This window comes from Dama dama, chromosome 13 (genome assembly GCF_033118175.1).
Source record: "Dama dama isolate Ldn47 chromosome 13, ASM3311817v1, whole genome shotgun sequence".
In the NCBI taxonomy this organism is placed as follows: domain Eukaryota; kingdom Metazoa; phylum Chordata; class Mammalia; order Artiodactyla; family Cervidae; genus Dama; species Dama dama.
The window spans coordinates 25,709,922-25,734,363 of NC_083693.1; the positions used below are offsets into that span (position 1 = coordinate 25,709,922).

A 24,442-nucleotide genomic window follows, 5' to 3' on the forward strand; every position below is an offset into this window, starting at 1 on the left:
TTCATTAGTTCGTCCATGCCTTTGATACTGACTCATCAGATTGTTTTCAGGAAATCAATGTATTCCTCACAATGTCTGCATTTATAATCCTATGGCTCAAACATCAGACTTCTGAAATGAATTTCTTACGAGTAAAAGATTAGACTGATCATTCAGCATCTAATGCTTGACAATTGACCATGGAAGCTCTGAAAATCACACAGAAGAAGGTCATTAATGCTTAATCTAATTATATATAAACTTAAAACAGTCTTTAATGACAAGACAGTTACAACTACCCTTGGTAAATGGGCATAAAACTGGTTGATGTTCAAATGATAGACTTTATTTTATAGAGAATAATAGCGACTTTGGAACTAATTTTATCAAACATCCTTCTAAAGTGCAATGATCCCTTTATATAAACTGATTGACTGAAGGCTCCTTGATTTTGCTTATCCAGCTAATTCATGTCTTCCTGATGGGAGAGAAAAAAAACCTTCGATTTTTAACCACGGCAAATCTGGTGCTTTATTTACACAATTGGTTGACTTCCTTCAAGAAGATTAAAGCCAAAACTTGAGACAGAGTTAGAAATAATTCATAAGGTTTTAAGAAGAAATTTCCACCTTGAAATTGATATATTCATAGCTAACCAAAATAAATGTTGCTTCTATGTAGAAAGAACTTCTTACCTCCTCACCATACATCTCTATCATTTTCTTTTTAAAGAAGATTTATTTATTTACTTGTATTTGGCTGCGCTGGGTCTTTGTTGCTGCATGCAGGCTTTCTCTAGCTGCAGAGAGTGGGGACTACTTTAGTTGTGGTGCACGGGCTTCTCCTTGCGGTGGCCTCTCTTGTTGGGGAGCACGGGCTCTAGGGTGCACAGGCTTCTGTAGTTGTGATTTGTGGTCTCAGCAGCTGGGGCTCAAGGGCTCTGGAGCACAGGCTCAGTAGTCGTGGCCAATGGGCTTAGTTCCTCTGGGGCATGTGGGATCTTCCCAGACCAGGGATCGAACTCCTGTTCCTTGCATTGGCAGGTGGATTCTTACCACTGGACCACCAGAGAAGCCCCTGTTTTATTTTCATAATGAAATTTTCACAATTACGTTTTCTCCCCTTCTCACACACTCTTCCCAGAACTCCTGTTAGTCATTCTCATATATTGAATTCAGTGTGGACATGGATAAAATGTTAGTATTTTTGTGTCATTTTGGGCTTGTTTTGCAGTTGGGTTGAGAACTCCTGCACTGGTCACCTTCTTGAATTCTCCTCATCCATGGCTTAATATATTAATGTATACCCAGTAAATTGAATAAATAATTGAATGGATGGATGGAAGGACAGATAAATTGAGATTTTGTCTAGTTACTGCTTGTGTAGGAAGTCATGACTCTCTGTGACTGTACTTCTTGGTGACTTTCAAGCAGTGATTTTCATTTCATTTCTCTTCAACCTATAGCTTCATTTAATAATGTGTTAAAGAGAAATTCCTGCCATTGGGAAATGAACCTTCTCTGGAAGGCAGGGAGATGCCACTGCATCCCTGTGATACTGTGTGCCAGCCATGTCTCTCAGATTCCTTGAAAGGATGCAGTCAAAAGCAACTTCCATCATCACTGATATTTGATAATTCAACATAAAGCTGAGTTCCAGAAAGGCGAGTTGAAACAAATGTGTCCTCCTTAAAGAGGGAGCACTTAGCTAAGAGCTTGCTGAGTATCTCCTTAGTTCTTGGAATTCAGCCCTGGCAATTACAAGAGAGTTGCCTGATGTCCTCTTTGTGGTTTAGGTGATTCTACACAGCTGCAGACACTTTTCTGGACTATTAAAATTCTGACTTAACTGACTACTTGCCAAATATTCAGGGCCTGTTGCTGAGTCTTTTGATAGACCATTTTTCTCCCACTGGCCTTTTACAGTCTTTGACCCTTGAAGCCTTGAAGGTGGAACCATCACCTCTACCCTTTGTAGCTCTTTTTTTTATTATTATCTTTCCCATTTATTTAACCTCTCAACTCTCATCAATTTTTATAACCCAGCCTGCTAACATTGTTTTTCCAGAATCTTCTGGTTTCTTGGAAAATGAATGTGAAAATAATAAGATGTCAGTTTGTATTCAACATTATCTTCATTTCACCTTACCTCTGACCTGCTCCCTTGACTTCATTAAATGTAAGTGAGGTTCATGAGGTTTGAGTGCTTGAAGAATCTCTTGTGAAATTATGAACAACCGAGAGGAATGTACTTCAAGTAGGCACCATGTCCCCAGTAGAGTTCTCGGATGACATCAGCAGATCTTAATAACTTCAGTGTGTGATTTCACATTTCCAAAGAGGCCTCCAAGATATTCCACAAATAGATGGGAGAGTCTGTGTGAATTTAATCATGTGTTAAAGAGAAATTTCTATTGGTAGGGAATGAACCTTCTTTGGGAGAATGGTTTGCAACATACTCTCACTGATACATGTTACCTAATGATTACATTTTGAACCTCTTCATTCACCAAAGAGATCAACAAGGTCTGTGATAGAGATAGAGATGAAAAATACATTATTAACTAAGTGATCTTTAAAGTGAAAGTAAAGGTTGCTTAGTCGTGTCCGACTCTTTGTGACCCCATGGACTGAAATTCTGGAGTGGGTAGCCTTTCCTTCTCCAGGGGATCTTCCCAACCCAGGGATCGAACCCAGGTCTCCCACCTTGCAGGTAAATTCTTTACCAGCTGAACCACAAATGAAGCCCAAGAATACTGGAGTGGGTAGCCTCTCCCTTCTCCAGCAGATCTTCCTGACTCAGGAATTGAACTAGAGTCTCCTGCATTGCAGGCAGATTCTTTACCAACTGAGCTCTGAGGGAAGCCTAAGTAGTCTTTGGGTGTCCTGAAAATGAAGCTATAGAATATTTGCAAAGATAAATAGGATTACTAATTTATTTCAAAACTGCTTTTTGTTGAGCAGTTGCATTGGAGTGAGGGGGCTACTTCCCAGGTAGCATGGTGGTAGAGAATCCATCTGCCAATAGAGCAGACCCAGGTTCGACCCCTGGGTTGGGAAGATCCCCTGGGGAAGGAAATGACAACCCAGTCCAGTATTCTTGCCTGGAAAATTCCATGGACTAGGGAGCCTGGCAGGCTATAGTCCATGGAGTTGCGAGGAGTCAGACACTACTGAGCATTTGTGGCTATAATTAATATAACAAATCTTGAAACAAACTCCATTGCAGCTGCCCACATAGCACTGAGATTCCTGGATATATTTGGTTGGAAGCATTTTGCTTTGAAGATGAGAATGACTAGGATGGAAACCACAGTTGAGGTTCCTCAGAGGTGTCTGGCCTGGGGCAGCTGGTCCAACAGGCTCATGACGTGGTTTGAAATCCTTCTGAGAAGTGCCTCCTGTGATGAAGAGGGTATGCTATTTAGATAGGATGAGTAATCGCTTTTCATAGAAACTTAAAGCTGAGTATTGACAGGCATTTTCTGAGGTGCTCACCAGCACTCTGGCCTCCAAATAAGGCAACAACTACTGGAATTCTATTTTTTTTTAAAAAATATTTATTTGTTTATTTGGCTGCATGGAGTCTTAGTTGTGGCATGCGGGATGTTTGCTGTGTCATGCAGGATCTTTCCTTGCTACGCTGGGACTCTTTAGTTATGATACATGGGCTTAGTTGCCCCTCAGCATGTGGGGTCTTAATTCCCTGATAAGGGATCGAACCCAAGTTCCCTGCATTGCAAGGCGGAGTCTTAATTACTAGACCACCAGTGAAATCCCTACCAGAATTCTTAATGTTCAGCCTTTGGTATTCTTGCGTTTAGCTGAATACCAGCTAAACTGGTATTGATGACTGTTTTCTATGATGTAACTCACCTAGAAGTGTAAGGACTTTGTGATTTCAACTTTGGTCATAGGTTGTATGATATACTGACTTCTTCTTGTTACTGTTTCTATTTTTTCCTATAAAATAATGTGCCTATCATTGAGTTTGAACTTTTGGTTCTTCGCGAAAGGTGTACTGGAAACCAGAGTAAACTTTTCATGAGTGGGGTGGGTCCTCACACAGGAAATTAGAATTGGAAAATTGCCTTTGATGCAGGATGGTATATCCAGTGTCTCCTGATCTTGCTCATTTTGGTCTATAGTTAGCAAGTTTAGACAGAGCAGAGGGAAAGATGGCGTCCACTAGCAGGAGGCCAGCCAAGGGCATGATTGGAGATCATACCCGTTGGGAAACCGTAGAGGAAGATGCCGAGACTCACTCTGTCAGAGCCCAGCTAGCCATCTACCAAATCTACTTCCTCTTCCTTTAACACAACTGCTGGAGTTGTGTGCACAGTTTATGTCCTGATTCTGGAATATGCTATCCTAGCAGCTTGGGAGGGAGGTGAATACCCATGAGCAGGAGACTTAATCTTAGAGTTGCAGTTTGCCCCTCTCTATGTGATGGTCCCTAACCCATTCTTACAAACTGAACTTACAGATTTGGGCCTTATTTTATTGGTAGAGGCAGGAAGTTCCTATATAGTATATGCTAACTCATCCATATGGCCTTTTTCTTATCTCTTTAAGCCAAAAGACTTCATTTACTAGAGATGAGGAAGCAATTTATACTTACACAGCAGACTGAAAGGAGTTGAGGCATATAACTATTATGTCTACTAATTTTACTCTTACCAAACTTTAGTTAATCAAACTTTTCATAGACTGAGGGAGCTATGAGAGCTGAGACCGTATTGGCTTGTTTACAACTGCCTTCCGGGCATGTTTACAACCCAATACATGTCTTCCGATTATGTTCGTTTGCTGCTTTGAGCCAACCATGGGCAAATCAGGAAAAATATTGGAAATAAAACAAAGAAGAAATCTTACTCTCTACCTACTAGAATCACTTGGTGTTCTCTTTCAGTATAACAGAATCAACCATTTTACACAGAGGATAATTATTAATCATTCAAAAATAGATGTAATGTCCCATGCTAGACCAAAGCCATGCCTTTATTTTAATTCTTGGTTGATTGTCTTAGTTTCCAGCAGGTGAGTAGCTGGTGGTATCCACTATAGAATGAAATCTGCTAAATTCGACTAGTTGGCAATTTAATCAAGTGTGTGTACATGTGTGTGTATGAATCTGATTGAGCTTACCTCTGATCCAGAACTGTAGTGCTAGCTGTGAATGCAAGCAGAAAGCGGACAGTTGTCTGGGAGAAGTAATATGTGGGGTGACCAAAAGGATCCAGGATCCTATGTATCTCTGTGACTCGGCTTTCACTGATCCTTGAAACAAGAAAGCTTTATTTCTTTGGTTTATATTATTCTCACTAGATACACTGGGAGGGATATTGTGTTACATATAAATTGGTAACCAATTCATTAGTAGAGTGGTTCTTGACCAGTGCCAGTTTTGAATTTGGCAGCGTTGTTCAGTTTTCACAACTCAGGGGAGGGGGAGTTGGGTGGGCTGCGCATTGGCATCCGATGGGTACAAACGAGGGATGCTGCTGAGCATCCGATGATGCACTTTTAAGAAAGCTTATGATTGGGCCCTGTACCATCCCACATCCTCTGTAGCTCCTCTTGAGCAACTTTTGTCCATAATTATTAAAGTATTAATATTTCTATTATTATTAAAATTGAATATTTAAGTTGAAAAAAATTTTTTCAATTATTCAAATTTCAGTTATTAAAGCTGAGTAACTAGCATCACCATTCCTCGCTGTGGCACAGGTTATAAACTTAAATGGAGTTTCCCTGCACCCCCAAAAGTTTCAACTTTAAAAAATAAAAGGAGAGTACAAGCGACTGTTTAGTTCTGGAGAATTTGTGCAACGTGTTCATAATAATGGCTGTGGTTGCCAGAAAGTGTCTCATTTATGTTTCCCTAGTGGCAGCAAGCGGGGGCTGCTCTTCATTGCAGTGAGGGCTTCTCACCGCGGTGACGTCCTTGTTGTGGAGCATGGGCTCTAGGGCACGTGGGCTCGTAGTTGTGGCACACGGCCTCAGCTGCTTCCGCCAGCTGTGTGTTACACCGGGATTCATGACCTCCGGAGGAGAGGATTTCCATCCAGGGTCAGAGACAAGACTTGACTACTTGGAGCTTTTTGTGCAGCAGAGTTTTATTAAAGTATAATAGAGCTAGGGAAAGCTTTTGACATAGACATCAGAAGGGGACGAAAGAGTACCCCCTTGCTAGTTTTTAGCAAGGCATTTTATTCTGTTAGTGAGCTGCAAATCAGATAAGATAGACACCTTAAGGCTGAGGGAATTTCACCAGGCCCCTCTCCCACAATATGCATTTCTGAGATAGGATGGCACAAGGTGTGTCATCCCTGGCCATAAAGCAGTTGACACAAATACTAGTTTGTTGATCCATTATTAGCCCAACATTTGAGAAAAGAAAAAGAAAAAAGGTTAGTCGTCGTAGGCAGAACCAGTTTCATCAACAGTGAAGGGGAAAGAAAAAATAGCGTCTGCCACTTGGAGTTTATTTCCTCCTGCCACTTGGGGACCTCTGGCCTTCCTACCTGTTACCTTCTCACTTTTCAGCATGTGGAATTTTCCCAGACTGGGGATCGAACCTGTGTCTCCTGCATTGGCAGGCAGATTCTTTACCACTCAGCCACCAGAGAACACTCACTTACCTTTGAAGTGAAAAGTGAAAGTGAAGTCGCTCAGTTGTGTCCGACTCTTTGCAACCTCATGGGCTGTAGCCCACCAGGCTTCTCCATCCATGGGATTTTCCAGGCAAGAGTACTGGAGTGGGCTGCCATTTCCTTCTCCACTTACCTTTAGATACTGTTAAGGTGTCATGCATGCAAATGGAACGGTGGAAATGTGCACTAAAGTGGGGGCTTTGACTGCCATGTTGGCAATGTTGCCTTCTACCCTACCAGCTCAATAGTTCAATCTGTTTTCGTTTAGAGTATGTATATTAAAACTTTGCCTGTTAAACAGCCTGACTCTGATCTAGCCTCTTCAGATACTCTTGTGCTTTGCGGCAGTGGTTCTCTGTGTAAATGCTATGCGCTGAGGATATGCAAAAAATTATGATGTGTACGGGATGATGTTTCCTACGAATCAGATGTCCATTTGTTACTGTGTTTGTTAAAAACCCTTTATCTTTTATTGTTATGAACCCCACTTAAAACTGAAAAAAAAGAGGGCTTCTCTGGTGGCTCAGTGTGAAAGAATCTACCTGTCAATGCAGGGGACATGGGTTTGATCCCTGGCCCAGGAAGATCCCACATGCCAAGGGATGGCTAAACCCATGTACCACAACTGTTGAATCCGTGCGCCCTAGAGTCTGTGCTGTGTAACAAGAGAAAACACTGCGTTAAGAAGCCTGCATGCTACAGCTAGAGAGGAGTCCCCTCTCGCTGCAACCAGAGAACCACGTGCAGCAACAGTGACCCAGAGCAGCCATAGATAAATAAGTAAATTGCAGAAAACTCCTGCAGTGCACAAGACTCCCACCCCACCTCAACAAATAATTATCTGGCCCCAAGTATCAATAGTATCGAGTTTGATAAACCTGAACTTGATGTAAGCTAATTCATTGGCAAATCCTTTAGAGAAGATAGTTGGCAGAGTGGAAGGTTTTGAGAGAGTGTGCAGGGTGGCCAGAAAGGCATTAAAAGAAAAGTGTGAAATTGGGAGATGAGTGTTGGGATTCATCATCATCCAGATGTCGGCATCTGTGAATGCCACAGGGTCATAAAGTTGGAAGGGACCTGAGAAGTCATCTCTTCTTGTTCTCTTAGTTGAAGAATGAGGAAAGCAAGTGAAGGCCAGAGAAGGTAAATGATTTATCTAGAGTCATAAGGAAAAGCTGGGTTAGGAGTAGGTTTACTGTCTCCATGTCTGACGTGTTCTGTGCAGTCACGTGGTCTCTTACAAAAATCAATGAAAGGAGCTCGTAAAATCTTTGTGATATTTCACAGCTTAAAAGGTCTAGATGCTTTTCATTTTCTTTTACTGTCATGCATTCCAAATTCTGGTTTTTAGAAATCAAATTTTCAATGCATTTTTTAACTGATCTACTTTTGAGATGGGTTTATGTTTCAGTTACTATTACTGCATACAGAATGATCCCAATATCCGTGGCTTAAAGCAAACATTTAATTTTTCTCACAGCTTGGAAAGGACTCGGCAGAGTAGTTCTTGCTTGGTGACTGTTATGTGTTGTATTGGAAGCTATCTGGGGATGCAATTATCTGAAGGTTCAACTGATCTGGACAGCCAAGATTTCTTGCTGCTCTGAGTCACAGCTGATGCTGAGTGATCCCTCTGGAGCTATTTAAATTGGGGCTGTCTATCACAGCTTCCCTGGTGGCTCAGTTGCAAAGAATCCATCTGCCAATGTAGGAGACACAGGGGTTTGATCCCTGGATCGGGAAGATTGCCCTGGAAAAGCAAATGGCAATCAACTTCTTTATTCTTGCCTGGGAAATTCCATGAACAGAGGAGCCTGATGGGCTATAGTCCATGGGATTGCAAAGGGTCAGACACAATTTGGTGACTAAATAATAACAACAGGGGAACATCAGGTGGGTCATTCCGTGTAGTGTGGGCTTCCTTACATCATGGCTGCTTTAGGGGGTTCAGTACTTGCACATGGTGGGTCAGGGCTCCAGATGCCAAGCTCCCAGCGGCCTAAGTAGAACTTCATCACTTTTTATGGCTTAGCCTTAGAAGTTAAGCCACGTCACTTCTGCAACAGTCTACTTGGTAATAAGGGAGTCACTTGGCCAAGATTCAAGAATATGGGCCATCGATTCTACCTCTTAGTCTTTCTCTCTCTTTAGTTGCTAAGTCGTGTCCAACTCTTGTGACCCCGTTGACTCTAGCCTGCCAGGCTCCTCTGTCCATGGGATTCTCCAGGCAAGAATACAGGAGTGTTTTGCCATTTCCTTCTCCAGGAGATCTTCCCAATCCAGGAACTGAACGTGGGTCTCCTGCATTGCAGGCAGATTCTTTAACAACTGTGCTATGAGGGAAGCCCGCCTCTTGGTGGTAGGTATGATAAAGCATTTACAGACATGTTTTAAAACTGTCAGTTTGTTCTTTAGAATCAGAGAGTTTCCACTAAAGAAACATTAATTTAGTTACTTTCAAAGTGAATTTTTTTCAAATTTAGTAGCTTTCAAAACTCAATTCAGAAAATAGGAAGAAAGGCTGCTCTTGCTATCGAGGAAATTATTCAACTTCCTTTGACCGCAGTCTCCTCACTAGTACAGTAGGAATAAAAATATCAAAATTGCAAGACGATTTCAGGCAATTCCCTGGTGGTCCAGTGGTTAGGATTCAGAGGTACCACTGCAGAACTGCAGGGGGCAAGGGTTTGGTCCCTGGTCAGGGAACTAAGATCCTGCATGCAAGTTGCAAGATGGTTTTCAGGATGAAGGAGTAAGTGATATCTGAAGCAAAGTGGGCACTCAATGGTAATATTCATAGTATTGTGGGCTATATGTGTGTGTGCTCAGTCATGTCTGACTCTCTGCGACCCCATGGACTGAAATTGCAAGGCTCCTCTGTCCATGGAGTTTTCCAGGCAAAAGTACTGGAGTGGGTTCCATATCCTACTCCAGGGGATCTTCCTGACCCAGGGGTCAAACCTGAGTCTTCTGCATCTCCTGCATTGGCAGGTGGGTTCTTTACCCCTGGGCCACCTGGGAAGTCCCATTATGGGCTATGTGGGATGTCAGTGCATAACCTGATACCTAGTTCTTAACTCTCAAACTACAGAATATCTCTGAAAAGCAGCTTTTCAGAGTGGGTTGGGGAAAGTCATTACCAACTAGGTTAGAGCGTAGCTAAGTGGTGGAGCAAGACCACAAAATGATGGGGTCCCTGAAATGGGAGACATGAGGACCCCAGAGTCAAACTTTTGTTGCTTCATGACTGTGCTTTAGACCAGCTGGCTAAGAACTAGCTGGGTGGATGACCCAGAAAAGGGCATCTTCTTTGTGTTTTTGGAAACTGCTTAGTTCTATGGCCTTGGAGTGGCAGAACGGAGCCTCCCGGCCCCAGTGTTTTTAATCTTCCCTGTGTGCTTGGGAGGTTGATGGATTCAGAGAGGATCAAGGTAGTGGGTGGCAGCTGCTGACTGAACAGGAAGGTAGCACTTGCTTCCTCTATTTTGGTACTGAACGCTGGGTGACAGGCACCTGGAAATGTTATTTACTAGCTCTGTTTAGAATCCATTCAGAAAAGCTGAAAACAGTCTGGCATTTCTTTTCAGCAATCCTTAATTTTAACTTGCAAGTTTTGTGTTCTTGTTTGTCAACTGTGCTCTGGAGCGACTTTACAGCCTTCTTAGAAATGGAGACAGTCTGCTTTCCAGTGACTGTCATTTAAAAGAAATCAGAGAACATCTCAAGGATGTGATGCTGTTGATTGCTGTTATAATTATTATGACTCAGAGTCTTTAGTGTTTACCAAGAGGCAACAAGTGTGCTGGACATAGACAAAGCATAGGATTATAAATTGTTTCTTTTCAGAGGACACAACCTCACCATTTTCACTTGTTTTGGTTATTTATCTCTCCCCCTTAAGAATATCCTGCTAAATTGGAAACGTCGTGATCTGGGTGTAAAATTGATCCAGGAAGATGCATTTCTAAAGATCTTCAGATCTGGTTTTAGACGACTCACCTTTTGTTAGGCATGCTCATGGCAATGTTTATTCCCCAACAGCCAATTGAACATCTATTGTGACTTAGGCAGAGAGCTAAGCATTTTGCATCAATTATAGTATAGTATTTCTAACCCAATTGTACCCATGAGCTGGGTTCAGTGATTAGTCCAATAATGTAGGAAAGAAAGTAAGTTGTACAAAGGTTTTGGTGACCAAGGTCTATTTGAATTAGAAGTGCATTCTTCAAACACCCCTGTCCCTTTCTCTACCCTAACTTCACTGGCCTTCTTTTTCTCCCTTATCTTTGCATGTTTCTACCAGCTATGTAACTGTACTCTATTCTCATTTGCCCAGTTTTGTCCTGAGCATTCTGCCCTCCAATCTTCTCCTAGTTAATGCTAGCTTATTCTTTCACTCTCAGCTTAAGTGCCACTTGTTTTTTTAAAAGGAAAAGGAAAGTTTTATTATTCCTTTTTTTATTGGCGCATAGTTGCTTTACAATGTTGTGCTGGTTTCTAATATACAGCAAAGTGAGTCAGCTATACCTGTCCATGTAGTCCCTCTTTTTTGATTTCTTTCCCATTTAGGTCACTACAGAGCAATGAGCAGGGTTCCCTGCTCTGTACAGGAGATTCTCACTGCATGTGCATGCCAAGTCCCTTCAGTTGTGTCCAGCTTTTTGCAACCCTATGGACTACAGCCTGCCAAGCTCCTCTGTCCATGGGATTCTCCAGGCAGGAATAATGGAGTGGGTTGCTGTGCCCTCCTCCAGGGGATCTTCCCGACACAGGGATCGAACCCACATCTCTTATGTCTACCTGCATTGGCAGATAAAGTTATTCTTTATACCACTAGCACCACCTGGGAAGTCCCCTTTAGTTATCTATTTTATGCAGAGTATCAATAGTGTATATATGTCAATCCCAATCTCCCAACTCATCCCACCACCCTCTTTTCCCCCTTAGTGTCCATACATCTGTGTCTCTATTTCCACTTTGCAAATAAGTATGTTATTTCTTAAGGGAGTCCTTTACTGATTCACATCAAATAACCTCATTTTATGGTCACATGACTAAATAAACTTGGGGACTTATCCCCAGTTGCAATTCTACATTTCTTTGGGTGACTATTTAGCTATCTGCCTTTTAACTGGCTTGGAAGTTTGATGAGGGCAGGGACTATGTATATTTATGCTACCCATGTTATTCCTGGCACCTAACACAGTACCTGGTACAAAATAAGTACTTGACAATATTTGCCAAATAAAAAAGACCACATTCTAACTTTACCTGATGCTGAAACATGTAAGCCCCTTTACTCAGAAGGGGGAGCATTGGTATTCTTTGATGTTAGTCAGTTGCTGTCGTGTCCGACTCTTTGTGACCCCATGGACTGCTGCACGCCAGGCTTCCCTGTCTGTCATTTCCTGGAGTTTGCTCAAACATGTCCTTTGAGTTGGTGATGCCATGCAACCATCTCATCCTCTGTCCTCCCCTTCTCTTCCTGTCTTCAATATTTCCCAGCATCAGGGTCTTTTCCAGTGAGTCAGTTCTTCACATCAGGTGGCCAAAGTATTGGAGCTTCAGCTTCAGCATCAGTCCTTCCAGTGAATATTCAGGACTGATCTCCTTTAGGATGGACTGGTTGGATCTCCTTGCAGACCAAAAGGCTCTCAAGAGTCTTCTCCAACACCACTGTTCAAAAGCATCAATTCTTTGGTGCTTAGCCTTCTTTATGGTCCAGCTCTCACATTCATACATGACTACTGGAAAAGCCATAGCTTTGTCAGGAAAGTAATGTCTCTTCTTTTTAATATGCTGTCTAGGTTGGTCATAGCTTTTCTTCCAAGGAGCAAGCATCTTTTAATTTCATGGCTGCAGTTACCATCCGCAGTGATTTTGAAGCCCAAGAAAATAAAGTCTGTCACTGTTTCCATTGTTTCCCCATTTATCTGCGATGAAGTGATGGGACTGGATGCCATGATCTTAATTTTTTGAATGTTGAGTTTCAAGCCAGCTTTTTCACTCTCCTCTTAAACTTTCATCAAGAGGCCCTTTAGTTCCTCTTCACTGTATTCTTAACAATTAATTATGTAAGACCCAATATATGACTGGGGCATCTGTCAAATTCTGGAGCCCAAGAATTATGAGGAAAGATCCTAGTGGGATTGTTCATTCTTTTATTGGTAGTGAAGTATTTTTAAATTTTTTTAAAATTAATTTTTAATGGAGTATAGTTGCTTTACAATGGTGTGTTAGTTCCTATTGTACAGCAAAGTGAATCAGCTGTATGTGTACATGTGTGTACATATACATGTATGTATACACGTATGTGTATATAAGTCCCTCCCTTCTGGACTTCCTTCCCCTTCAGGTCACTGCAGTACATTAAACACAGTTTCCTGTGCTGCACAGTAGATTTCCATTAATTATCTATCTTACACACAGTGTCAATAGTGTAAATGTGTCAGTCCCAATCTCCCGATGCTTTCCATCCCCTCCTTTCTCCCTTGGTATCCATACATTTGTTCTCTATTCTGCTTTGCAAATGAGATCATATATACAGTTTTTCTCGATTCCACATATATAAATTTAATATATTTGTTTTTCCCTTTTGGACTTACTTCACTCTGTATGACTTGTTCATTCTAAAGATTCCACCTAAGACAGAAAACATTACATACCATTTCACTTTATTCTATTTTGTAATGATGTTTATTTTTTAATATGATAAAGCCACATCACCCAGCTTCTGTAATTATGGCAAGCTTCTTGTTTTTTCGCTATTTCCAGCCCAACATCCATTGCATTGAGAAAACTCTTATTTCTTTACATCTATGTCTCCTTTGTTGCCCTGCATGTAGGATCATCGGTTCCATCTTTCTAGATTCCATACATATGTGTTAGTATATGATATTTGTCTTTTTTTGTGTGATTTCTCTTTCTCTTTGTGATTTAATTCACTCCGTACTATAGGTTCTAGGTTCATCCACCTCATTAGAGCTAAGGAGAGACTGATTTGAGATTTGAGACTGATTTGAGAGAATAGCATTGAAGCTACACATATATATGTATATATGAAGCTACATATATACATTATTATATGTAAAATAAATAACCAGTGGGAGTTTGATGTATGAAGCAGGGCACCCAAAGCCAGTGCTCTGTGACAGCCTGGAGGGACAGGGTGGGGAGGTGGGGGGAGCTCAGGATGGAGGGGACACATGTATGTCTGTGGCCGATTCATGTTGATTTATGCAAAAACCATCACAATTTGTAATTAGCTTCCAATTAAAATAAATAAATTAAAAAATTATTTCATAACCATCTGGTGGCTCAGATGGTAAAGAATCTACCTGCAATGCCAGAGACCCGTGTTCGATCCCTGGGGCTACAGTCCATGGGGTCACAAAGAGCCGGACATGATTGAGCAACTAACACTTTCACACTTTCATATTTATTTCAGTCCGTACTTATTTAAAACAACTCTCCCTCTTTTGTACTTGTCTCAGCCCTGACAGAAAGTTTTTCCTCCTGCCCCAGCTAAACTTCTAACTATTCAACTTCTTCCTGTTTCCTCTTGTGTGAAGACAGAGAGCTATTGGTCATCATTTCTGGTATAATAACCATTTTCAGTCATTGAAGTTTGTGATCAGTACCCTCTTTCATCACTCATTACCAGCTCCAAATTTAATAATGTCTTTTCTTTAGCCAATGGACCATTTCTAGTGAGTGTTCAAACTGCGTGACCAAAGAGCAAATTTATTTTTGGCAATATGGTTTTCTTGGGCTATGAGCTGTGTCCTATGCTCTTGGCTCATGAATTTGGAAGAGGTTTTGTCTTATTCTTTAGAGATCAAGAATTAAAATTTCATGGGCTTATTCTTTCCATCTGTGGGAACAGTGTATCAGAGTGTAAGCACTCTATTTCTGTGATATCAGGGGTGTTACAGAAAATGGGATTGGGATGGCCTTTTCTCCCCATTGTTCTGTAAAGTTGGGTGTAGACTTGAGAAAATTTCAGAGAGAGGCACAGGATACCTCTTTTCCCTCCACATTGTCTGGGGTGATATTGATGTTCCCTATTCATTAACACAGTTCTTGGCACATGATGCTACATCATGTCAGTCGTGTCCGACTCTTTGTGACCCCATGGGCTGTAACCTGCCAGGCTTCCCTGTCCATGGGATTCTCCAGGCAAGAATACTGGAGTGGGTTGCCATGCCCTCCTCCAGGGGATCTTAGGGGTCGAACCTGTGCATCTTGCATTGGCAAGTGGGTTCTTAACCACTAGCGCCATAATTGGCATCCTATAGTAGGCATCCTATAACTGTTCCTTCAGTTGCTGGATTCATAGAAAACTTGATCTGTATACCTTGTCAAAAATTTGTGTAAGGATGTTCTCACTGGAATATTCTTTGAGGTAAATCCTGTCATCAGAGAGAATAGGATAACAAGGCTCTGGAAGACTTCATATTAAGTTTCCATTCCATTCCATTATATCCCATTCAATTCCATTTTATCCCATCCATCCCATCCCTTCCCAAGCCATTCCATTCTATTCCTTTCCATCCTATCTCATCTCATTTTATAAAATTTGGAATGTTTACTGAATACCTACTTTGTGTAAGATGCCACACTAGAACCTGGGGATCCCAAGGGGGAATGAGATGAAATACTTGCTCTAGAGGAGCTCAAAGTCTAAGGAGAGTGTGGGAGATTAAAAATTGCTGCAAATTTGTTTCTACTCCTCCAATTGAGAGGTAGAGATTAATTCCATCTCCTCTAATCTGCGCTATCATCAGTAACCTGACTGACCAATAGGATGCAGCAGAGGTGATGGTTAAACTGAGGCTAAGTCAAAAGAGGCCTTGCAATGTCTACTCAGTTCTCTTGGGATGCTTGATCTGACATGTAAGAAGTCCAAGTTCCTTAAGACTAACATGTTGGAAAGGCCACATGAAGGCATTCTGGTTCACAGTCCATGATGAACCCAGTCCTTCAGCCTGCCAAGCAGAAACCATCTGTGCCAAGGTATCAGACATACAAATGAAGCCATCATAGATCCTCCAGACCAGCCATTTCATTTGCCAGCTGAATGCCACCCAGTGACCTTAGTTAACACTGTGAAAAGTAGAAGACTCTCCCAGTTAAGCCCTGCCCAAATTCCCTGTCCACAAAATCAAGAGATAAAATAAAAAGGCTATTGCTTTCATCCAATAGGCATCAGGGTGGTTTGTTACCCCTGCAATAGACAACCAAAACAGAGAGGCAAGAAAATAACCAGGATTTAGTAAGAATTTTAATAAAAGGAGGGGCAAAGTGGTTTGTGAGAAATTAAATATTTAGAGCAAATAATTCTGTTTTTGGACAGGCTGGGCCACTGCACCATCCCACTTTAGAGGGCATTGATTATGTGGTAGTCCTTGTGAATGGCAGGCCTGGTAGTTGTACGGTGCCCAGCATATGCAGATACGTGGCAGTTTTGGGTAATGTGTGCCAGGCAGGTAGGTAATGTGGAAAAACTGTGTAGAAAGGGAACTTGAGCTTGGAATTGAAATACAAGTAGGTTTCATGGGCTAAGTACAAGTAGGTTTCATGCTCTTTGCAGGGAGAAATAATACTCCATCAGTAGAAGCAATGTGAGCAAAACTTTGAAGACATAGGAACCCATGATGGGCTTGGGGCACAGTGACTGGTCCTTTGTGGCCGATATACTTGGTACTGGGGTTGAGGGAGTGGATGGAGATGAACCCCCGAAGCTGAGTGATGTGAAGGGTCTTATATCTTCATGGAGAGTCAGGAGGAGGAAGGCAACAGGGAGACAAAGATGTCAAAGCAAGAGAGCAACAAATGCAAAACAGTATTTGAGAAAATTGTAATTCAAAGCCCCACAGACTGTAAAAGACACTGTTTGTTCTTTCACCTGCCTGCCTCTACTAGAAAGCTTGGCAAATCCATTTTTTTTTTTTATAGGAAAGTCTTAAACAACAGGGAATTACTCAATGATTCATTTAAAAGGATCATTAAAGGATAATGGAGGCATGTTGCATCCTGCCTTCTTTAATTGCTCATTTATTATTACTGTGGGTGAGATAATGGTTTTGTGTTATTCTTCTAAATAGTGTAAAATATTTATTGGTAAATATAGCAGTGCATATATTAATGCCAGTGGAGATCTTTGTGGAGCGCTTTTCCCCTCCGCTGGTAGCCATAACTTTTACTTAAAGAAAAACAATACTGTGCTGATTCATTCTAGCTCAGAGCTGAGCGAGAACATTATGAACTAAACGTCTGTGTGACAGCACTCTGTCTCTGTCCCGATGGAATGGCAGGACTCTCTCGGGCTGGCCGCAGTTTGTGAAATCAATTTCTTTCCTGCTTATTAACTCATGATTTGGAAGAGGACATGCAGAGGTGTAAAGTTTTTCTTTTCTCCGTCTTCATGACAAACTACCTGATTGAAAATAGCTTTAATAAGTGAGGATACTTACCATTTCATGTACCTGAAAGTCTATGAAGGACAGGGGGTCGCAGAGCTGGACACAGCTGAGCAACTGAACAATGAAAGTCTATAGGTAGGTGGTTTTATAGAGTTGGTTCACGGCTTAACAATGTCACCAGTGATCCAGGGTTGTGTCCTTAGACAACAGTGCCCCAAATAGGAAATAGAGTGTTTGTCTTTTTACTTTGTTTTTGTTTTTCATGGTTTCTCTATTTAAATCCTGGAGAAAAACCTTTTCTGGAATCTCTCAGTCGACTTCTGTTTGAGTTTCCTTACCCAGATCTGGGCTCATAGTGGTGTGGTGGTTGAGTCGCTAAATCATGTCTGACTCTTCGACCTCATGGACTGTAGCCCACGAGACTCCTCTGTCCAAGGGATTTCCCAGGCAAGAATACTGGAGTGGGTTGCTATTTCCTGCTCCATGGGATCTTCCCGACCCAGGGATTGAACCCACGTATCTTGTATTGCAGAAATTCTCATGCATTTGCAGGCAGGTTCTTTGCCGCTGAGCCACCACGGGAAGCCCCTATCTGGGATCATACGCACATCTCAACCAATCATAGGAAAAGGAGAAAGACAGAGGAGGTGAACTGTGGCCCATTCCCCAGGCAGGGGACAAGTAGAGTGTGTATCTTTCATCAGCAGCCTGCTGCCCCGGGCTTGAAACAAATGGGATTTTCTGGGAAGCAATTATAGAAGAACGACTGGAGTGTGTGCAGCCAACTGTGTTGGCCACAGGTCAAACCAATTTAGGGGCGGTGATTTAGTAGATTCTGTATGCCCAGATCTATCTCCCTGCTGGAAGGTACAGCAGAAGCCTAGGAGAGAGTGCTTGTTCTCAGGGAGCATTAGTGGGCATTGAACTAAAAGTGGGCAATCCCTTAGCTGGATAAATGGATCCAATAAAATATACTGATTATCTATTACACCTCAGGACATGGGAATGCAGAAATGAGTAAGACCCAGTTCTTGTCCACAGACTTTCACAATTCCTTTCACCATCTGCTTCATCCTGGAAGCAGCTTCATCCCCCAAGGTTTCCACACTCTGTCATGCTTCCCTCTGAGTAAGTGGGGCTGTGACACAGCCGGAACATTCCCCCTGATACAGTGCAGGGCCCCGTAGGCCTCCCAGGCACAAGGCCTTTTTGGTCTCCCATTTCTTTGATTACAGGAAACAGCCTTCATTTATCCTCCATGACCTTCCCTGAGTTCCAAGGGACAGATTCAAGCAGTTGCTAATGAGGGAAGGGCAGGGATGTGAGACCAGGGAAAAACAAACAGTCAAGAGGCACCTTGGGGCAAGGCCCTGTTACCCCATCAAGGGATACACACAACAATATCTTTGAGCTGTTTGCAGATACTGAAGGGCTTCTCAAGTGGCACTCGTGGTAAAGAACCTGCCTGCCAATGCAAGAGACGTAAGAGATGTGGGTTCTATTCCTGAGTCAGCAAGATTCCCTGGAGGAGGAAATGGCAACCCACTCCAGTGTTCTTGCCTGGAGAACCCCATGGACAGAGGAGCCTATGGACGGTGGGCTACAGTCCATGGGGTCACAGAGAGTCGAACATGACTGAGTGACTTAGCATGCATGCAGTACCGAAACCCCCTCCAGGTGGGAGAAGTTAATGATTGATGATGATACGCGGCCCACAAGCATGTAGACGCCAGACTGGTGGGACCCGAAGGCTGCAGATGCTGACTCCTACTTACCTCACTGTCAGCCCATCAGAAGAACGCCCATGAGCTGATCACACTCTCTTTGAACAACTATTATAGAAGTCCTCACTATCTTCCCCAAGTGGGGAACACACGGTTTGGAGGGCATGAGCTCTCTTTGTTCCCTTTGCTGGCAAAGCAGCAAATCTACCCTCTTCTATTTTACTCAAAACTTGTCTCTGAGATATGATTCAGCACCAGTGTGCAGAGAAGCTGAGCCTTCAGCATCACTCCTGCCCCACTTCTGCCCGATTTCCCAGATGTATCACTCATGGACCTGGCAGGGTTACACACCCTGTCCCTGAATTCTTCTAGCATCCATGTTTACCTTTGTCACAGTCCTTAACCATCCTGGGTTCTAACTGTCTGCTAGCTGTTCATCTCAGCCAGGCCTGGAGCCCTGTGAAGGCTGAATGTGTTCCCATCCGTTTATATCCCAGCCCAGTGACTGGAACATACATGATTTCCAGGGAGCATTTGTGGGAAGAATGCATAAATAATTGAATGAAAGGAAATTAAACATGAATCTTTTTATCCCCCTTCCATCAGTTTCCACTTTATTAGTTTTCCTCTCTCTTTTCTCCTTTCTCATCACCCTGTTTCCTCTCTTATTTTCCTTTTTGCTCATTATTTACAGTTAACTGATGAATCCTGCATTTATACCAAGTTACACAATATTGCCCAGCCTTGCTTTTATGGCTTATCCCCCTCCCTCTTTTCAAAAAGAAGAGCAGTTATGGGGGTTCCTGCTGGTGGATCCAGACACATCATTGCGGAGAAGGGACTTTGTTTTTTCCCATGAGCCATCTTTGGGTCCATTTTCAAAGGGCTGGATTCTTGCTGTGATAATTTGTGATTTATAGTAAGAAATAGATATTTGGTCTTCCTCCTGTTTCTGGCAGAGAACTCCCCAAACCCTTGGAATATCCTCAGTGATGAAAGCAATAAAATTGTCTTTTGTTAAGTTAATGGGTTGACTTTTGGACCACACCTACGGATGGAAAGCTGATTGTCAGGAGAACCAACCATGTGATTGGAGGGTTGGGACTTTCAGTTTGCTCTCCTGGCTCCCCAGTACACCCCAAGGCCCCCTTACCTCCAGGGAAGGTAGAAGAGCCAGAAGTTGAATCTATAGACTATGTAAGGATAGGGGAACTACCCTGGCAGTCCAGTGGTTAAGACTCCACATTTCAAGGCAGGGGCATGGGTTCAGAGAACTAAGACCCCACATACTGTGGGTGTGCCCCTCCCCCCAAAATTAAAAAAAGAAAGAAAACAGGAAACTTGAGAGATGAAGTTTAGAGAGCTTCCCGGTTGGTGAACAGGTGGAGGAGCTGGGGGAGTGATGCTCCTGGAGAATGGGTGTGAGCTCTGTGCCAGGTCCCCATACCTTGCCCTGGGCATCTCTTACATCTGGCTGTTCCTGAGTTATACCGTTTTACAATAAACTAGCAATCCAGAAAGTGAAATGTTTCTCTGAGTTCAGGCAGAGGATTTAACAAACTAATCACACCCAAGGAGGAGGTCGATGGTGGGAATCTTTAATTTATAGCCAGTGAACTGGAAGGACAGATTAACAACCTAGACTTGTGGTTGACACCCTGAGTTAGAGGGGCTCATTGGGACCTCTGGTTTATAACAAGTGTGTTGGCCAGAAGGAGGGGTCACAACCTGGACTTGCCACTGGAGTCTGAAATGGGGTGGGCGATCTTGTAGGACTGACCCCTCAACCTCTGGAATCTGTTGTTATCTCTGGGTAGATAGTGTCAGAATGGAGATGAACTGTAGGACAACCTGATGGTGTCCAGAGTATTGTTTGTGGATGTGGGGGAACCTCTCCTACAGTGGAGTTGGTACCAGAACCTAAGACTAGCAAATTCCCTGGGATGATATATCGGTGGCTTCCCTGATCCTTGGTTCTTGTTCCCAGATTTTGGGAGACCAAAGGGTGGGAGGGGACAGGGAACACTGACACGGTGCCCAACTATGGATGACATCTGTTGGAGGGGACTCAAAGAATGATGCCTTCTGTTAGCGTCCAGGGCAGCTGTGATGGGAGGCATCAGAAAAGTGATGCTGAGGCTGCCTTCATAAGGCTCAGCTCCTTGTGGAGAAGCTCCCAGAGCAAATCCAAGTCTTTTCCTTGGGAAGTGTACAAACATCAAATGCCTAGGGAATCCCAGGTGTCCCATCACACCTGTAAGATGAGTTAAAGTATTAAGTTTTGGTATTTTGTCCGTAATGAACTTTTTTTGTGTGTGTGCCTTATTTGGTGTGCAAAAGCATACCTTTACAGTAGTATCTTATCAGTGTTCAGTGGTGACCTAAATGGGAAGGAAATCCAAAAAAGGATTTATGTATATATATGTATACATATATCCTCTAATTCACTTTGCTATATAGTAGAAACTAACACAACGTTGTAAAGCAACTATACTCCAATAAATTAAAAAAAAAAATCTTAATTGTTGCTATTTAGTCAGTAAGTCATGTCCAACTCTTTACGACCCCATGGACTATAGCCCACCAGGCTTCTCTGTCCATGGGATTTCTCAGGCAAGAATACTGGAGTGGGTTGCCATGCCCTCCTCCAGGGGATCTTCCCAACCCAGGGATCGATCCAGTGTCTCCTGCATTGGCAGGTGGATTCTTTACCACTGAGCTACCAGGGAAGCCCATCATGTGTGAGTATTTCCTCCCATTCTGTTGACTTTTCAATTTGTTGATTGTTTCCCTGGTTGTGCAAAAGCTCTTCAGTTTAATGTAGTCTCACTTATTTTAATCTCATTACATGTGCCTTTGGTGTCTTACCAAAGAAATCACTGCCAACACTGTCAGAGGTGTTTTTTTCCCCTGTGATTTCTTTGGGAGTTTCATGATTTCAAGTCTTAGATTTAAGTCTTTGATCTATTTTGAGTTAATTTTTGTGAGTGGTGTAAGATAAGACTCCTGGCTTTATATTCAAAAGATTTGAAAGCAGTATCTGGAAGAGACATCTGCACACCCATGTTCACTGTAGCATTTTTCATAACAGCCAAGATATGGAAGCAACCTAAGTGTCCCTTAATAGATAAATGGATAAAGAAGATGTATATACATACAGTGGAATATTATTCAGCCACGAGAAAAAGAATATCCTGCTATTTGCAGCAACACAGATGGACCTTGAAGGCATTAGGTGCAGTGAGATAAGTCAAACAGAGAAAGATGAATACTGTGTGATACCACTGATATACGGAATCTAAAAAAGCTGAACTTGCAGTAACAGAAAGTGTAATAGAATGATGCTTACCAGGGGTTGGAGAGTGGGGGCTTTGGAGAGGTGATATTTATGGATGCAAACTTGCAACTTATAGGTAAAGAAATTCTTGAGAGCTAGAAAATTAATGTATTACCATGCAATGACACTGGCCTGATTTTTGGGAGCCTGGCCTGGGCTGTACTTTGGATTTGGCTTTGTGGATCACCACAGAGGTCTTGAATAAGTCCTCCCTCCCTCTGAGTCTTGGTGTTCTCTCCTATGTAACAAAGGGGAGCGTGCCAAGAATTGCAAATATCCCGTAGAGCTATATCATGAGATTTGTTGTTACCCCCGGTGTCTCTTGAGAAAATTAAAATTTCATCCTTGTGAGTCAGGAAAGTCTTTCCATCTGAACATGTTGGTGGATTTCTGTTTCTGCTCTCTGGCCTGGATTGAACAATAACCCAAGCCTCCTGAAATTAGTGAAGGCTTTGCTACCTTGGCCCACAAAGCCCCTTTTCATTTGCCCTTTCTGCCTAAACTATCAATGTTTTCTTTTGCCCATTTTGCTGATGTTGCTAGTTTCTGAAGGCTAACTATGGAGATAGAGCCCCTGAGATGCTTCACTCAGTGAGTCCTTTTCAGTTATTATTTAAGGAGCAACCATGCAGCCATTTCTTTTTTAAAAAATATTTATTTATTTGTCTGTGGGTCTTACTTGAGGCAGGTGGTCCTCTCTCTAGTTGTGGTGCCTGGGCTTAGTTGCCCTGAGGCACGTGGGATCTTAGTTCCCAGACCAGGAATCTCATTCGAGTCCCTGGCATTGGAAGGTGAATTCTTAACCACCACACCACCAGGGGAGTCTCCCTTCAGCCATTCTTTATTGTAGAAAGTCTTTCTCAGCAGAAGGAAGCTGCCATTCCCATGCATACACTTGACCATGCCGCCTCCCTCCTTTTGCCTAATCTTTTTAAAATTTTTATTTTATATTAGGATATAGTTGATTTATGGGCTTCCCAGATGCTGCTAGTGGTAAAGAACCCAACTGCCAATGTAGGAGATTTAAGAGATGTGGGTTTGATCCCTGAGTCGGGAAGATCCCCTAGAGGAGGGAATGGCAACCCACTCCAGTATTCTTGCCTGGAGAATCCCATGGACAGAGGAACCTAGTGAGTTACAGTCCATAGAGTTGCATAGAGTCAGACATGGCTGAAGCTATTTAGCATGCATAGTTGATTTATAATGTTGTGTTAGTTTCAGGTATATGGCAAAGTGATCCAATTATACATAGACGTGCATCTATCCTTTTTCAAATTATTTTCCCATTAAGGCTCTTAGAGAATGTTGAGTAGAGTTCCCTGTGCTATACAGTAGGTCCTCGTTGATTATCTGTTTTATGTATAGTGGTCTGTACATGTCAATCCCAAACTCCCAATTTTCCCTGCCCCCACCCACCTTTCCCCTTTGGTAACCATAAGTTTGTCTTCTATATCTGTGAGTCTGTTTCTGTTTTGTCAATAAGTTTATTTGTGTCATTTTTTAAGATTCTACATGTAAGTGATATCATATGGTATCTGTCTATCTCTGACATATTTCACTCAGTATGATAATCTCTAGGTTCATCCATATTGCTACAAATGTCGTTATTTCATTATTTTTAATGACTGAGTAATATTTCATTGTATATATGTATCACATCTTCTTTGGGTTTTCCCTGTGGCTCAGTGGTAAAGAATCTGCCTGCAATGTAGGCAACTCGGGAGATGCAGGTTTGACCCCTTAGTCAGGAAAATCCCTTGGAGGAGGACATAGCAACCCATTCCAGTATTCTTGTCTGGAGAATCCCATGGACAGAGAAGCCTGGCAGATTAAAGTCCATGGGGTCGCAAGGAGTCAGACACGACTGAAGTGGCTGAGCACGCAGGCGTGTACCACATCTTCTTCAACGATTCATCTGTCAATGGACATTTAGGTTGCTTCTGTGTCTCGTCTATTATAAATAGTGCTGCAGTGAGCATTGGGATGCATTTATCGTTTCAAATTAGGGTTTCCATCTTCTCTGGATATATGCCTGGGAGTGGGATTTCTGGGTTTTATGGTAGTTCTACTTTTAGTTTTTTAAGAAACCTCCATATGGTTCTCCATAGTTGGCTGTACCCTCGCCTGCCTTCTTAAAGATGGCTGTCTGCTTTCCTTGCAGAGCTCCTCAGACCGGGAGTCCATCCTGACCATCCTCCAGCTCCTCGGAGATCTGCTTTCCATTGGTGAGTAGGTCACGACCTCATTCCTCCTGTGGTGGACGTGGGGGCATGCAGATGCGCTGTCTCCCAGGAAACTGTGTGGCCTGGGGCTTTGCTCCAAG

At 42.6% G+C, this 24,442-nt stretch overlaps 1 protein-coding gene across 1 annotated transcript in view; it reads left to right on the plus strand.

Annotated features, from left to right (window-relative positions):
- The first annotated feature begins 4,156 nt into the window (after nt 1–4,156).
- AGBL1 (AGBL carboxypeptidase 1) overlaps nt 4,157–24,442 on the plus strand; it is an 836,354-nt gene continuing 816,068 nt past the window's right edge. Inside the window, exons 1-3 of the mRNA XM_061159751.1 lie at nt 4,157–4,246; nt 5,009–5,018; nt 24,228–24,344. Of these exons, the coding sequence (XP_061015734.1) occupies nt 4,157–4,246; nt 5,009–5,018; nt 24,228–24,344 (217 nt within the window). The remainder of the gene's footprint in view (nt 4,247–5,008; nt 5,019–24,227; nt 24,345–24,442) is intronic.